The sequence below is a fragment of the Lepus europaeus genome, chromosome 10 (assembly GCF_033115175.1).
Source record: "Lepus europaeus isolate LE1 chromosome 10, mLepTim1.pri, whole genome shotgun sequence".
NCBI lineage: Eukaryota > Metazoa > Chordata > Mammalia > Lagomorpha > Leporidae > Lepus > Lepus europaeus.
In genome coordinates, this window is record NC_084836.1 from 4,624,705 (window position 1) to 4,640,237 (window position 15,533).

At 55.3% G+C, this 15,533-nt stretch overlaps 1 protein-coding gene across 1 annotated transcript in view; it reads left to right on the forward strand.

Moving 5' to 3' along the window:
- EFCAB6 (EF-hand calcium binding domain 6) overlaps positions 1-15,533 on the forward strand; it is a 248,212-nt gene that overhangs the window by 100,610 nt on the left and 132,069 nt on the right. The window contains exon 11 of the mRNA XM_062201869.1: positions 1,325-1,473. Within this exon, the coding sequence (XP_062057853.1) occupies positions 1,325-1,473 (149 nt within the window). The remainder of the gene's footprint in view (positions 1-1,324; positions 1,474-15,533) is intronic.

Genomic DNA, 15,533 nt, shown 5'->3' on the forward strand with positions numbered 1-15,533 from the left:
GACCCCACTCCGTGCCGGGCCCCGCCTCTGTCCGTGTCCCCCGCCAGGCGGTGCGTCATGTGCGGCCCACCTCCCTGGGAGGATGACGGGAACATTTAGCTGCATTTTGGGTTTATCTTAAACAACTTTTTAAAACTCTTGGATCCTTTCTAAGAGGCTTAGGTTTCTAAATATGTTTAAAGATTTTTTTTTTGCCCATTTAGATTTCCAGTAATTCTGTGCACATTAAGCACAATGTAATCCTTTCATGGTTGGGTTCTTGTATAACTACATGTTCCCTATGTTCCTGCAGTGTTCCCCCTTCAAGGTTTTATTTGTTTATATTATTTATTTATGTATTTGAGAGGCAGAGAGTGCGAGAGCGCTCATCCACTGGCTGGCTCACTTCCCGTGCACCTGCAGCGCCTGGGCCTGGGAGGCTGAGGTCCGGGACCCCGTCCTCATCCCAGGTCTCCCACGTGCGTGGCCTCAGTACATGAGCCTTTGCTGCTCCTCCCAGGAACCTGGGTGCAGGGGCTGGAGCTGGGGTTGAAGCCGGGGGGTGGGGGTGTCTAACTGCCAGGCTGAGAGCAGCCTTCTTAGGGTCACCTCGCACACGGACTTGTTGGGTACCCCGTCTTCTTTCCGTTAGCTGGAGACACTGGATGCAGACAAAGCTGGATGGTTGGGAATATTGGAGAATATTGTTAGGACTCAGTAGTAGCCAGCAGGAAGCCCTTTGTAGATAAAACCAATTTTGCGGTGTTTTTATGAGTCATATAAAAACCAGTAGTTAACCTGCTTTACTGCATTTTAGAAGTCCCATAAGCCAGGCTCCTCCACACACTTTTTTTTTTTTTTAAATAATTCCTTCTTTAAAAAACAAAAAGAAATGCCCAGTGAATACCATCTCTGTGCAAACCTTAAATTAATAATCATCCTTCCTGTCAGAGCTATTTCAGTGTATCAGTGTCTCACCAGCCTTCTGTCTGATTGGCCGCGTGGCGCGGGCTCACGGGGGGCAGGGCTGGGAGCGTGTTAAGGAAGATGTATCCAGCTGGCGGATCCACCCAGTACCTTCAGCTCTGAGATGTGAGGTGGATCTGTCCTCTGTGCTGTTTCCCCCCAGGAAACGTGTCTGCCTGTCAGCTGCGTCGCTGGGCCTGGGCCTGCGGTGGCGTAGAGCTAATCAATTAAACATCTGAGGCTCAGCCCCTGCCACTGTCACCTTTTTGATCAGTTTTCGGAGGGGAAACGGGCGGTGGTTTCGGCGGCAGTGACGTGGCCGCCCAGCCTCTGTGAAGCTGGTCTGAATGGGTGCAGCTCGGCTTCTAATTCGTTGCAGCTTTCCAAGTCCTATGAGAAGATCGAGAAAGCCCTCAGCGCGGGGGACCCCTCGAAAGGCGGCTTCGTGTCTCTGACCTACCTGAAGGTTGTCCTCGACACCTTTGTGCACCACTTACCGAGAAGAATCTTTATCCAGTTGATGAAAAGGTAAGAATCCCGTTGTTTCTTCCAGACGTTTCCCCCGAACACTGAGCGTGGGGCTACGGAGCAGCCTCATTTATTTTTCATTATTATTGCTTTAGATGTTTTATTATTGAACATTTCAGACATACACACAAGTAGAGAGCACATAGGATGAACCCAGCAGTGTGCCCTGCACCCGCCTCGAGAGCTCGCCAGGCCTCCCTGCCGCCGAACCAGAGGCCAGGGCTATGCTCCCACAGGTCCCTCGAAGGGCAGGAACTTGGTAGAAGACGGTGGGCGTCCGTGTGCACATCCAGTAGGGCCTCCAGTGAGCTAAATAAGCGCCCAGGCAGCGCTTGGCCGCTGTCCTCGGTGGCGTTTATCTGAAGCCAGGGCCCCACGCAGGGCCGTCCTCACGTTCTTCCGTCTGCCATGGCTCCCTCTCAGCCCATGGGCCGCGTGCTTCCCCGTCCACCCGCTCGGCAGGGAGTCTGGACACTCTGTCACGTGGAGCTTCTCACGCTGTAGACCTGGCTGACCACAACGCGCGGTCACTTACCGTGGCCCCCATCTCCCACCCCAACCTCCGGACTTAGGGATTTGGTTTTCTTGGTAAGAATACCTCGGGGTAGTGAGCACAATGGGTGGCTCGTCTCTGCTCACGTTAGTGGCCCCGTGGTCGTGCTCAGCCCATTAACTCGTGGGGACCGGGGGTGATGACGTTCGGTGTTCTGTGCCTCGTCTGTGTGTGAGTGACCAGCACACGCTCTGTGCACGTTTCTGTACGGGGTGCGCGAGATGTTTCCAGCTCACCTTGTCTGTCTCTGGCCGAGCCCTCGGATCAGCCGTTCCTCCGAGGGTCCCCGGTTCCTTTCAGATAGACAAGGAGTCTGCTCCTTAACCTGCCTCGCTTCTGTCCAGGTAAGGCAGACGGGCTTCCCTCGGGAGGCGGGGTGGAAGCCAACGGAGAGCTTGTGCTGTGCGACTCCGGGTACTGGTCGACACCGTGGGGTTACCCAGAAAGCAGAGGCACAGGGAGAGTGGAGGGGAAACAGCAGGGGGCTGGGACAGTGGGTCTGTGCCAGCCACGTGGCTCCGCTTCCCTTGCCAGACCTGTGTGTCCACAGAGAGTCACGTGACTCAGTGAAGGCAGGGGCAGGCGTTCGAACAGTGGCTGAGACGCCAGCTGGGATGCCCACGTTCCACGGTGGAGCGACCGGGTCCAGTCCCAGCTCCACTCCCGGTCCCAGCTGCTGCTGCTGCAGGCCCTGGAGGCCGTGGCGAGGGCGCAAGTGATGGGGCTCTGGTCCAGGCTGGCCAGCCCCAGCTCTTCAGCGTTTAGGGAGTAACATGAACAGACAGGAGGGTCGGTCTCTCCCTCTCTCCCTCTCTCCCCCATCTCCCCTCCCCCTCCTCCCCTCCCTGGAACCAGGACTCAAACCCGGGTACCCGATGTGGGACGCGGGCACCCCAGTGGCGTCTTCACCACTGTGCTCAGTGCCCGCCCGGCCACTGCTCTTGGGAGAGCTCCCGGCGGCGAGTGGACCTCCCGTCCAGTCGTCCTGTCTGAGCGTTGAGAGCTCCCGGCGGCGAGTGGACCTCCCGTCCAGTCGTCCTGTCTCAGCGTTGAGAGGGTGCTTCCGTGGCGTCCGGCCCCTCTGTCGTTCCTTTGCCGTGTCGCTGAGCCCTTTGCCTGCCTGTGTCTTGGTGTGGGTGTCCGCTCCATCTCCCTGACTCAGGCTGCTCCACTCCGACGGTTGGTGTCTTTCATGAGTTCTAGAACGTTCTAGCTGCAGCTCCGCTGTTTCCACCTTGTCCGCACGGGCCTTTTTCTGGCGCTCCCGGGTCTGACCCCTGTCATTCAGCCCGCCAGGTCTCGGGCTTACGCACCCCGCGTGGCTTCCTCCCTGGGGCTGTGTCAGGGCTGTCTCCGCTGGGGCTCTCTGCAGTTGGTCTGCCTGTCCTCCCAGCCCCGTGCCATCCAGAGCCGTCCAGCCCCAGCCAGGCTGCCACACCCCCCTCCCTCGAGCCTGTGCTCGAACACACCTTTTGCTGCGCGGGCCTGGCCAAACCCTGGCTCCACCCTGGCTCCACCCTGGCGCCGGGGAACAGCTCGACTCCCGCTGCTCCTGACTTGGGCCCTCTCTGCGCTTCCTTCCCTTGGCGTCAGGCTCGGCAGCGCCTGAGAATCCGTCCGTCAGCAGGTCCACGTCAGGGTCTCTGTGTGGGTGGTCCGGGGCTGGGAGGCCCCTCGTGGTATCAGGAGGTTTCTTGATGCGTTAGTGCCCCCGTGGGAAGACACGAGCTGACGCTGTGGGGGTGGATAGGACCGCCCGCCACGAGTGAGCTGCAGAGAGACATTCCGTCCAGAGAAAGCCAGGGCACTCGCTCCTCAGGTTTTGTTTCTGAAAGCAGGAGTGTAAGGCCGGGGTGTCAGTGCTTTTGTGAAAATCTATTAAGATTTTACCTGAAAATCTACAAACTAGTTATATACATTTATGGGGTAAAAAGTGCTGTTATGATGTATGAATGTGATTTGGAATAATAAAATAAAAAATCAGTCTGATGGTTAGGTCATGATCAGCATAGGATTACAGGCAGAGAGGGGGAGCCGGGGAGAGAGGGCTTCTGTCTGCTGGCTCACTCCCCAAATGGCTGCAGTGGCTGGAGCTGGGCCGATCTGAAGCCAGGAGCCAGGAGCTTCTTCCGGGTCTCCCACGTAGGTGCAGGGGCCCAAGCACTTGGGCCATCTTCTACTGCTCTCCCAGGGCATAGCAGAGAGCTGGGGATCAGAAGAGGAGTAGCTGGGACTAGAACTGGCTCCCATATGGGAGGCCAGTGCCTCAGGCAGAGGCTTAGCCCACTGGGCCACAGCGCAGGCCCCCATGTGTCTTTAATCTTAAAGACCACACTGACTGTCTCCCCGTGTTTTGGATCTTGTTCAGTCAATCAGTGGTTGAGCATTTCCTGTGTCCCGGGCACCCTGCTGGACGCCAGAGTCACAAGGGAGAATAAGAGAGGCGTGGACACTCCCCACTCTCCCAGAGACCCGCAGCAGACACACACACACACACGAATGCTCACAACATGCGCGGTGCGGTGTGGTGAATGCCCCAGAGAGAATCAGTGTGTGGGAGGAGCTGCTTCAGACGGAGGGGCGGCGAGGCAGCCACAGGCAGGGCTGTGCCCCTGGTGACGCATCCCCGGCCAGGCCGCAGCAGGTACACCGGAGTAGAGCTGCTGGGAGGAGGTGAGAGGCGAGAGGGGCGGGGAAGGGCCCGGTGAGGAATTTTCGGGGTGGCCGCAGGTGCACTGGAGAGGCCTCGGGGATGCCGCCCCACCGCTGCGGGAGGACCTCCAGGCCCAGGGGTCTTCATTGCGGGGGCTTTCCCTCAGAATGTGGGTCTAGACGTAGGCTGTGAGGCCAGAGTCCATGCCTTTGTGAAAGTCTTTCCCAATTTTTAAAAAATGTGCTTTTAATAGTAAATTAACAAATTATAGTTTATATATATGTGATGAAATGTGGTGTTATGAATTCTGAATACAATGGGGAATAATAGTCAATCTAATTAGTGATCTAATTAGCATATTCGTCTCTTCATTTATCCTTCACGTTATGAGAACATTTGACATTCACCCTCAGTGATTATGAAATGTGTAAATACTACACTATGTTCATGTTGTCCTCAGTGCTGTGTGTCACACCTCGTCCTCCTGGTGGGGGCGTTGTACTCGGGTGCTGTGTGTCACACCCCGTCCTCCTGGTGGGGGCGTTGTGCTCAGGTGCTGTGTGTCACACCTCGTCCTCCTGGTGGGGGCGTTGTACTCAGTGCTGTGTGTCACACCTCGTCCTCCTGGTGGGGGCGTTGTCCTCAGGTGCTGTGTGTCACACCTCGTCCTCCTGGTGGGGGCGTTGTACTCAGTGCTGTGTGTCACACCTCGTCCTCCTGGTGGGGCGTTGTCCTCAGGTGCTGTGTGTCACACCTCATCCTCCTGGTGGGGGCGTTGTACTCAGTGCTGTGTGTCACACCTCGTCCTCCTGGTGGGGGCGTTGTCCTCAGGTGCTGTGTGTCACACCTCGTCCTCCTGGTGGGGGCGTTGTACTCAGTGCTGTGTGTCACACCTCGTCCTCCTGGTGGGGGCGTTGTCCTCAGGTGCTGTGTGTCACACCCCGTCCTCCTGGTGGGGGCGTTGTCCTCAGGTGCTGTGTGTCACACCTCGTCCTCCTGGTGGGGTGTTTTCCTCAGGTGCTGTGTGTCGCACCTCGTCCTCCTGGTGGGGGCGTTGTACTCAGGTGCTGTGTGTCACACCTCGTCCTCCTGGTGGGGGCGTTGTCCTCAGGTGCTGTGTGTCACACCTCGTCCTCCTGGTGGGGGCGTTGTCCTCAGGTGCTGTGTGTCACACCTCGTCCTCCTGGTGGGGGCGTTGTCCTCAGGTGCTGTGTGTCACACCTCGTCCTCCTGGTGGGGGCGTTGTCCTCAGTGCTGTGTGTCACACCTCGTCCTCCTGGTGGGGCGTTGTCCTCATGTGCTGTGTGTCACACCTCGTCCTCCTGGTGGGGGCGTTGTCCTCAGTGCTGTGTGTCACACCTCGTCCTCCTGGTGGGGGCGTTGTACTCAGTGCTGTGTGTCACACCTCGTCCTCCTGACTGGGGCGTTGTGCTCAGGTGCTGTGTGTCACACCTCGTCCTCCTGGTGGGGCGTTGTCCTCAGGTGCTGTGTGTCACACCTCGTCCTCCTGGTGGGGCGTTGTGCTCAGGTGCTGTGTGTCACACCTCGTCCTCCTGGTGGGGGCGTTGTACTCAGGTGCTGTGTGTCACACCTCGTCGTCCTGACTGGGGCGTTGTCCTCAGGTGCTGTGTGTCACACCTCGTCCTCCTGGTGGGGCGTTGTGCTCAGGTGCTGTGTGTCACACCTCGTCCTCCTGGTGGGGGCGTTGTACTCAGGTGCTGTGTGTCACACCTCGTCCTCCTGGTGGGGGCGTTGTCCTCAGGTGCTGTGTGTCACACCTCGTCCTCCTGGTGGGGGCGTTGTCCTCAGGTGCTGTGTGTCACACCTCGTCCTCCTGGTGGGGGCGTTGTCCTCAGGTGCTGTGTGTCACACCTCGTCCTCCTGGTGGGGGCGTTGTCCTCAGTGCTGTGTGTCACACCTCGTCCTCCTGGTGGGGCGTTGTCCTCATGTGCTGTGTGTCACACCTCGTCCTCCTGGTGGGGGCGTTGTCCTCAGTGCTGTGTGTCACACCTCGTCCTCCTGGTGGGGGCGTTGTACTCAGTGCTGTGTGTCACACCTCGTCCTCCTGACTGGGGCGTTGTGCTCAGGTGCTGTGTGTCACACCTCGTCCTCCTGGTGGGGCGTTGTCCTCAGGTGCTGTGTGTCACACCTCGTCCTCCTGGTGGGGGCGTTGTCCTCGGGTGCTGTGTGTCACACCTCGTCCTCCTGGTGGGGGCGTTGTACTCGGGTGCTGTGTGTCACACCTCGTCCTCCTGGTGGGGGCGTTGTCCTCAGGTGCTGTGTGTCACACCTCGTCCTCCTGGTGGGGGTGTTGTCCTCAGGTGCTGTGTGTCACACCTCGTCCTCCTGGTGGGGGCGTTGTCCTCAGTGCTGTGTGTCACACCTCGTCCTCCTGGTGGGGGCGTTGTGCTCAGTGCTGTGTGTCACACCTCGTCCTCCTCGTGGGGGCGTTGTCCTCAGGTGCTGTGTGTCACACCTCGTCCTCCTGGTAGGGGCGTTGTACTCGGGTGCTGTGTGTCACACCTCGTCCTCCTGGTGGGGGCGTTGTCCTCAGTGCTGTGTGTCACACCTCGTCCTCCTGGTGGGGGCGTTGTACTCAGGTGCTGTGTGTCACACCTCGTCCTCCTGGTGGGGGCGTTGTCCTCAGGTGCTGTGTGTCACACCTCGTCCTCCTGGTGGGGCGTTGTGCTCAGGTGCTGTGTGTCACACCTCGTCCTCCTGACTGGGGCGTTGTCCTCAGGTGCTGTGTGTCACACCTCGTCCTCCTGGTGGGGGCGTTGTACTCAGTGCTGTGTGTCACACCTCGTCCTCCTGGTGGGGCGTTGTCCTCAGGTGCTGTGTGTCACACCTCATCCTCCTGGTGGGGGCGTTGTACTCAGTGCTGTGTGTCACACCTCGTCCTCCTGGTGGGGGCGTTGTCCTCAGGTGCTGTGTGTCACACCTCGTCCTCCTGGTGGGGGCGTTGTCCTCAGGTGCTGTGTGTCACACCTCGTCCTCCTGGTGGGGGCGTTGTACTCAGGTGCTGTGTGTCACACCTCGTCCTCCTGACTGGGGGCGTTGTCCTCAGTGCTCTGTGTCACACCTCGTCCTCCTGGTGGGGGCGTTGTCCTCAGTGCTGTGTGTCACACCTCGTCCTCCTGGTTGGGCGTTGTACTCAGGTGCTGTGTGTCACACCTCGTCCTCCTGGTTGGGCGTTGTACTCAGGTGCTGTGTGTCACACCTCGTCCTCCTGGTGGGGGCGTTGTACTCAGTGCTGTGTGTCACACCTCGTCCTCCTGGTGGGGGCGTTGTACTCGGGTGCTGTGTGTCACACCTCATCCTCCTGGTGGGGGCGTTGTACTCGGGTGCTGTGTGTCACACCTCGTCCTGACTGGGGCGTTGTCCTCAGGTGCTGTGTGTCACACCTCGTCCTCCTGGTGGGGGCGTTGTGCTCAGGCGCTGTGTGTCACACCCCGTCCTCCTGGTGGGGCGTTGTGCTCAGGTGCTGTGTGTCACACCTCGTCCTCCTGGTGGGGGCGTTGTCCTCAGGTGCTGTGTGTCACACCCCGTCCTCCTGGTGGGGCGTTGTGCCCTCAGACCGTTACCTTGCACTTCCAGCCCCCAGCCCCCCCAGCCGCCCCCCAGTAGCCACCGCTCTGCTGCCTTCAGTTCAGTTGATTTCAGTTCCCTGTGAGAGCAGTCGTTGTCTCTATGCCTGAGCAATTTATTTTATTTTATTTTTATTTTTTAAAAAGATTTTATTTATTTGAGAGAAAGAGTTAGAGAGAATGAGAGACAGAGAGAAACGTCTTCCATTTGCTGGTTCACTCCCCAAATGGCCACAGCAGCCAGAGCTGGGCCTATCCAAAGCCAAGAGGCAGGAGCCTCCTCCAGGTCTCCCATGTGGGTGCAGGGACCCAAGGACTTGGGCCACCTTCTGCTGCTTTCCCAGGCCACAGCAGAGCGCTGGATGGGAAGAGGAGCAGCCAGGACTTGAACAGGTGCCCATATGGGATGCTGGCACCACAGGCAGCGGCTTAGCCCGCAGAGTATGAATATCGTGTTTTCTTTTTTTAAAGTTTTTTATTTATTTGAAATGCAGAGATACAGAGAGAAGGAGAGGGGGTGGTCTTCTATCCACTGGCTCACAACCCAAATGGCCACAATGGTTGGCCAGGAGCTTCTTCCGGGTCTCCTATGTGGGTGCAGGGGCCCAAGGACTTGGGTCATCTCTACTGCTTTCCCAGGCCATAGCAGAGAGCTGGGTCGGAAGTGGAGCAGCCGGGACTTGAACTGCTGCCCGTAGGGGATGCTGGCACCGCAGGTGGAGGCTTTACCCGCTACGCCACAGTGCTGGGCCTTACCATGTTTTCTTCATCCATTCATCCACTGATGGACAGTTGGGCTGATTCCATAACGTGCTCCTGTGAGCATGGACATGTGGGCATGGCTTTGACACACTGAGGTCACCCCTTTGGGTAATGACCAGGAGCGCTACTGCCACACCACAGGTCGATTCTCGGCGCTCCCCGAGGAGCCTCCGTGGCTGCACCCGCTTGGCTCCCAGCAGAGGCACAGCAGGGCTCCCTTCCCCAGACCCCGGCCGTCACCGTGACGAGGCATCTTCACTTTTTCCCCCCTCATTTATCTGTTGGCCGTTCGTGTGTCTTGTGTTGAGAGAAGTCTGTCCAGGTCCCCTGGCCATTTTTAAGCCCGGTTGTTGGTTTTCTCTCTGCCGAGTTGTTGCAGTGCCTGGGTTCCCGTGCGTGTGAACTCCGCATCACAGGGTTGGCTGCCGGCCGTCTCCTCCCAGTCTCGTCTCCGCACCTGTTGGGAAGACCCTCTGCCGGGCTGAGCCTTTCAGCCTTGGTGCAGTGCCTTTATCCGTTTCTCATTTGTCTACTTTGCTTTTGTTGGCCACACTTTTAGGGTCAAATCTAACAATGTCATTGCCCAGACCAATGTTTTGTAGCTTTCTGTTATGTTTTCTTCTAGTAATTTCACGTCTTTAAAAAATGATTGATCTATTGATTGATTTGAAAGAATCACAGAGAGAGAGATCCTCCATCAGCTGGTTTCCCCCCAAATGTCCGCAATGGCCAGGAGCCCACCCCACCTGAATGCAGGGCCCAGGCACCTGGGCCATCCTCTGCTGCCCCCAGGACACACCAGCAGGGGCTGGACTGGAAGCAGAGCAGTGGGGACTTGAACTGGCACCCAGATGGGATGTCGGAGCTGCTGATGGTGGCTCGACCCGCCACAGCACAGCGCTGGCCCTGTTCCATATCTCATGTTTAAGATTTTTATTCCAGTGGCCGTCACTGTGGTGCAGGCAGTAAAGCCCCAGCCTGCAGTGCCAGCATTTCATATGGGCGCCGGTTCAAGTCCTGGCTGCTCCACTTCCGATCCAGCTCCCTGCCAACGGCCTGGGAAAGCGTAGAAGATGGCCCAGGGTCCCCTGTACCCCGCGTGGGAGACCCGGAAGTTCCTGACTCCTGGCTTTGATTGGCACAGCTCTGGTCATTGCAGCCATCTGGGGGAGTGAACCAGCAGATGGAAACCCCCCCCCCCATTTCTACCTCTCTAACTCTTTCAAATAAATAACTCTTTAAATTTTTTTTTATTCCGTTTTGACTTAAGTTTGAGTTGGCATGGTGTGAGATAAGAGCCAAAGCTTACTCTCCTGTGTGTGGCTGTCCAGGTTTTCAACTTATTGAGAAGAGACCGCGCCTTCCCCAGCGTGTGTGGTGGTGCCTTTGCTGAAAATAGGCTGCCGTGAGGTGTTTATGACTGGGCTCTCTGTTCTTTGCTGTTGCTCAATGGGTCTATTTTTATGCAAGCACTGTTTTTATGTGGTTTTAATTTTGATTATATTATAGTTCAGCTGTGTGTGTGGTTTTCTTTTTGTTTGTTGGCTAACGATTGTCTTGACCATTTGAGGGTTTTTTGTGTGTAGGTGTGGTTCTGTATGCATTTTAGGATTTTTTTTTTTTATTTCTGTGAAAAATGACATGGGGATTTGGGCAGAGTTTGTGTTGAATCTGTACAGAGCTTTGGATCGTGTAGACACTCAACAGTATTTGTCATTCCATCCCGTGAGCACGGGGCATCTTTCCATTTGTTTGCCCTTCAGTTTCTGTCACTCGTGTTTTATGGTTTTCAGTTTACATGTATTTCTCCTCCTCGGCTGCATTCGTTCCTAAGTATTTTAATTTTGGGGTTGCTATTATAAATGGGGCTACTGTCTTGAGTTCTTTCTCAGGGAGTTTGTTGTGTAGACACGCCGCCGGTTTGTGTGTGGATTCTCTCAGGGAGTTTGTTGTGTAGACACGCCGCCGGTTTGTGTGTGGATTTTCTCAGGGAGTTTGTTGTGTGTAGACACGCTGCCGGTTTGCGTGTGGATTCTCTCAGGGAGTTTGTTGTGTAGACACGCCGCCGGTTTGTGTGTGGATTTTCTCAGGGAGCTTGTTGTGGTGTAGACACGCCGCCGGTTTGTGTGTGGATTTTCTCAGGGAGTTTGTTGTGTAGACACGCCGCCAGTTTGTGTGTGGATTCTCTCAGGGAGTTTGTTGTGTAGACACGCCGCCGGTTTGTGTGTGGATTTTCTCAGGGAGCTTGTTGTGTGTAGACACGCCGCCGGTTTGTGTGTGGATTTTCTCAGGGAGCTTGTTGTGGTGTAGACACGCCGCCGGTTTGTGTGTGGATTTTCTCAGGGAGTTTGTTGTGTAGACACGCCGCCGGTTTGTGTGTGGATTCTCTCAGGGAGTTTGTTGTGTAGACACGCCGCCGGTTTGTGTGTGGATTCTCTCAGGGAGTTTGTTGTGGTGTAGACACGCCGCCGGTTTGTGTGTGGATTTTCTCAGGGAGCTTGTTGTGGTGTAGACACGCCGCCGGTTTTGCGTGTGGATTTTCTCAGGGAGTTTGTTGTGTGTAGACACGCCGCCGGTTTGTGTGTGGATTTTCTCAGGGAGCTTGTTGTGTGTAGACACGCCGCCGGTTTGTGTGTGGATTTTCTCAGGGAGTTTGTTGTGGTGTAGACACGCCGCCGGTTTGTGTGTGGATTCTCTCAGGGAGTTTGTTGTGGTGTAGACACGCCGCCGGTTTGTGTGTGGATTTTCTCAGGGAGCTTGTTGTGGTGTAGACACGCCGCCGGTTTTGCGTGTGGATTCTCTCAGGGAGTTTGTTGTGTAGACACGCCGCCGGTTTGTGTGTGGATTCTCTCAGGGAGTTTGTTGTGTAGACACGCCGCCGGTTTGTGTGTGGATTCTCTCAGGGAGTTTGTTGTGGTGTAGACACGCCGCCGGTTTGTGTGTGGATTCTCTCAGGGAGTTTGTTGTGTGTAGACACGCCGCCGGTTTTGCGTGTGGATTCTCTCAGGGAGTTTGTTGTGTGTAGACACGCCGCCGGTTTTGCGTGTGGATTCTCTCAGGGAGTTTGTTGTGTAGACACGCCGCCGGTTTTGCGTGTGGATTCTCTCAGGGAGTTTGTTGTGTGTAGACACGCCGCCGGTTTGTGTGTGGATTTTCTCAGGGAGTTTGTTGTGTGTAGACACGCCGCCGGTTTGTGTGTGGATTTTCTCAGGGAGTTTGTTGTGTAGACACGCCGCCGGTTTTGTGTGTGGATTTTCTCAGGGAGTTTGTTGTGGTGTAGACACGCCGCCGGTTTGTGTGTGGATTTTGTATGCGGAGGCTTTGCTGTGTCCGTTGATTAGCGCTAGCCGCTGTGGGGATCCCTGTGGATTTCGATGTGAGCGTGCGTCGTTGGCCAGCAGTGATCACCTGGCTGCTTCTCCGCCTCTCGTGCGTAGGTGCCCTGTATTTCTTCCTGGCGCCCGTTGCCCTGACGAGGATTCTAGTGCTGTGCCGAGTACACGAGGTGAGAATGGGCCTCTGTTTGTTCCAGATCTTGGCCACGCTTCAGGTCCTCACCAGTGGTCTGAGATGACCAGTAGGCTTATCACATTCGGCCTTTGCCGTGCTCAGGTACAGTCCTTCTATAGCTACCTTGTTGAGTGTTTTCTTTTTACAATTTACTTGAAAAGCAAAAAGACACAGAGCCAGACACACAGAAGAGCTCCTGTCCACTGGTTCACTCTGCAGATACCAGCAACGGCCAGGGCTGTGCTGGGCCAGAGCCGGGAGCCGGGAACTCAATCCAAGTCTCCCACATGGCTGGCAGGGACCCTGCTGCTTGAACCATCACCTGCTGTCTCCTGCGGTCCACACGGGCAGGAAGGTGCGACCAGGAGCCAGAGCCAGGAGCTGAGCCCGGGCGTTCTGATGTGCGGCACGGTGTCTTACATGGCTTCTTAACTGCTAGGCCAAACACCTGCCCCTCCATGGTGGGTTTTTTTTCCGATTATGAAAGGATGTTGAACTTGGTCTTTTTTTTTTTTTTAATCTAGTAAGATGATCATGTGGTGTTTGGTCTTTGTTCTGTTTCTAGATGACCTTGATGTGGTGGGTGACCTTGACGTGTGTCTGTTGGTCTTAGTTTCACAGATCTGTATTGTTTTCAGTCGCACTTTCATTTATTTCTGCTCCGATATTTACATTTCTCTCCTTCTGTTGAATCTGGGTTTAATTTCTTCTTTGAGGCACAAGGTTAATTTGTTTTTCAAGATTGCTCCTAGCACTTGTTCCGATGCTGCCCACAAGTTTTGGTACGTTGTTTCCATTTGTCTCCAGATTTGTTTAGGTTTCCCTGTTAGCGTCTCCTCTGGTCACTGGTTGCTCAGGAGCGTGTTGTTAATTTCCGTGTTTGTGAATTTTCTGAGTTCCCTGCTGTTACTGACGTGGCGCCTCATGCCGCTGTGGGTGGAAGAGGCACGTCGCCTGATGCAGGTCTTCAGTTTGCCGAGGTCGCCTGGGAGCCATCCAGGAAGACCTCTGGGCGCAACTGAAGAGTGTGCCTTCTGCTATTGGGAGGAAGGGTCCCCTTCTGTCCGTTCGCTCCATTCGGTCCAACGTGTTCCTCATTAATCTTCTGTCTGGGTGGCCTGTCCTTTACTGAATGTGGGGTGTTGGTTGTCCACTACTGTGCCGCGACCTGGCCTCCTCTCAGACCCTTGCATGCTCGGGTTACGTGTTGAGGTCTTCGGTATTGGGCGTAAATATATTTACCGGTGTAAATACCGGTGTATCATTTTCCATTCCTGGGCTTCCAGTCTGTGTCTGTGTGTACAGAGGTGAGTCTCGGTCACTCCCTTCACTGGATAACGTGGCCCATGTCCACTCAAGGTATTTACGGATGCGTAACAGCTGGCCGCTGACAGTTTGTCGACCGCCTCCTGGTTGTCACGGGGGTGCTTTGTTCTCGCCTCCCCTGTGATCCGATGAGTCTTTGTAGTGGTGCTTTGAATCCTTACCAGCTCCGTTTTGCGAATCTGCTCTTAGTTTTTGCTTTGTGTTCTAGGAGGCTTGCGTAGAACAGCTCATACTTGCAGCAATCTGTTCCATGCTGATAACAGCTGAGCTCTGATGGCTTACAACGCTGTACTTTTATTCCTCTCTAGGGTTCTATTATTTTTTAAAATTGTATTGTTTATTTTAAAAATTTAACAATTTTAACATTTTGCCATATTTGCTTCATATATAGGTAATTTATACAAACACATACATACTATTTTTTCTTTTTCTTTTATTTCTTTGAAAGGCAGTTAGGGAGGGAGAGGCAGAGAGAGAGAGAGAGAGATCTTCCATCTGCTCTGGTTCACTCCTGAAATGGCCACACAGATAAGGCTGGGCCAGAGTGAAACCAGGAGCTGGGAGCTTCTTCCAGGTCTCCCACATGGGTGCAGGGGCCCAGAGACTTGGGCCATCTTCTACTGCTTTCCCAGGCCACAGCAGAGAGCTGGATCAGAAGTGGAGCAGCCAGGATATGAGCCGGTGCCCATGTGGGTTGCTGGCATCGCAGCTGGGGGGTCTCACCTGCTATACCACAATGCCAACCCCACTGTTTTTTCTTGAAAATGACACTAATATCAGATAACGTGGGACTCGTGGCAGGGATCGTAAAGTAATAAAGAAGGGCACATTTTTAAATGGGTGGTATAATTCAGTGAAGGCATGCATTTTTAGACTCTGTGTGTGTGAACTTCCACATGTAAGAGAAGACACGTGGTATTTGTCCTTCTGTGTCCAGGTTGGTTCTTGTAGCATAGTGATATGCCACACTTTGTCCATCCAGTCGTCGGCCGAGGGACGTCCATGCTGACGCCACGTCCTTCTGTTAGGAGCTGGGCTGTGAGAGCCATGGGCGTGCCGGTGTCTCTCATGTGCTGCCTCGGTTTCCTTTGGCTGTACCCTCAGAAGGGGGATGCCTGGGCCCTACGGTAGATCCGTTTTGTGTTTTTGGAGGAATCTCCGTACTGTTTTCCATATGGTTAGGGTACCTTTTCCTCTGTAACCTGGCCAGCACTTGCTATTTTCGAGTTTTGGGTGATATCCGTTTGACTGGAGTGAGGTGGTACCTCCTGTGGTTCTGTCCTGTGGCACGGTGGGTTGAGCCGCCACTCGGACGCGCGTATCCCACCCTGGAGTGCGGAGTCCCTGCCCCTCTGCTTTCCGCCCGGCTCCCTGCTCAGGTATTTCAGCTCCTGCCGCCGCGTGGAGACCTGGGTGGAGTCCTCCGCTCCTGTCCGCTGGCTCAGTCCCGGCTGTTGGGGCATTTTGGTGGAGGAAACCACAGATCTCGCCCTTCCTCCCCCATCACTCTGACTCTCAGAAAAATAAATCTTGAAAAGCCATCCAGGCAGTTTTCTGTCAGCACCTGCCTCATTTTGTCACATGTGTGTGGTGAGAGTTTATTTTAGCCGGAGTCGTCACTCGTAGCCCTACGTTTTACCCTCACCAGGGAACCGTGGCTCCCTGCAGC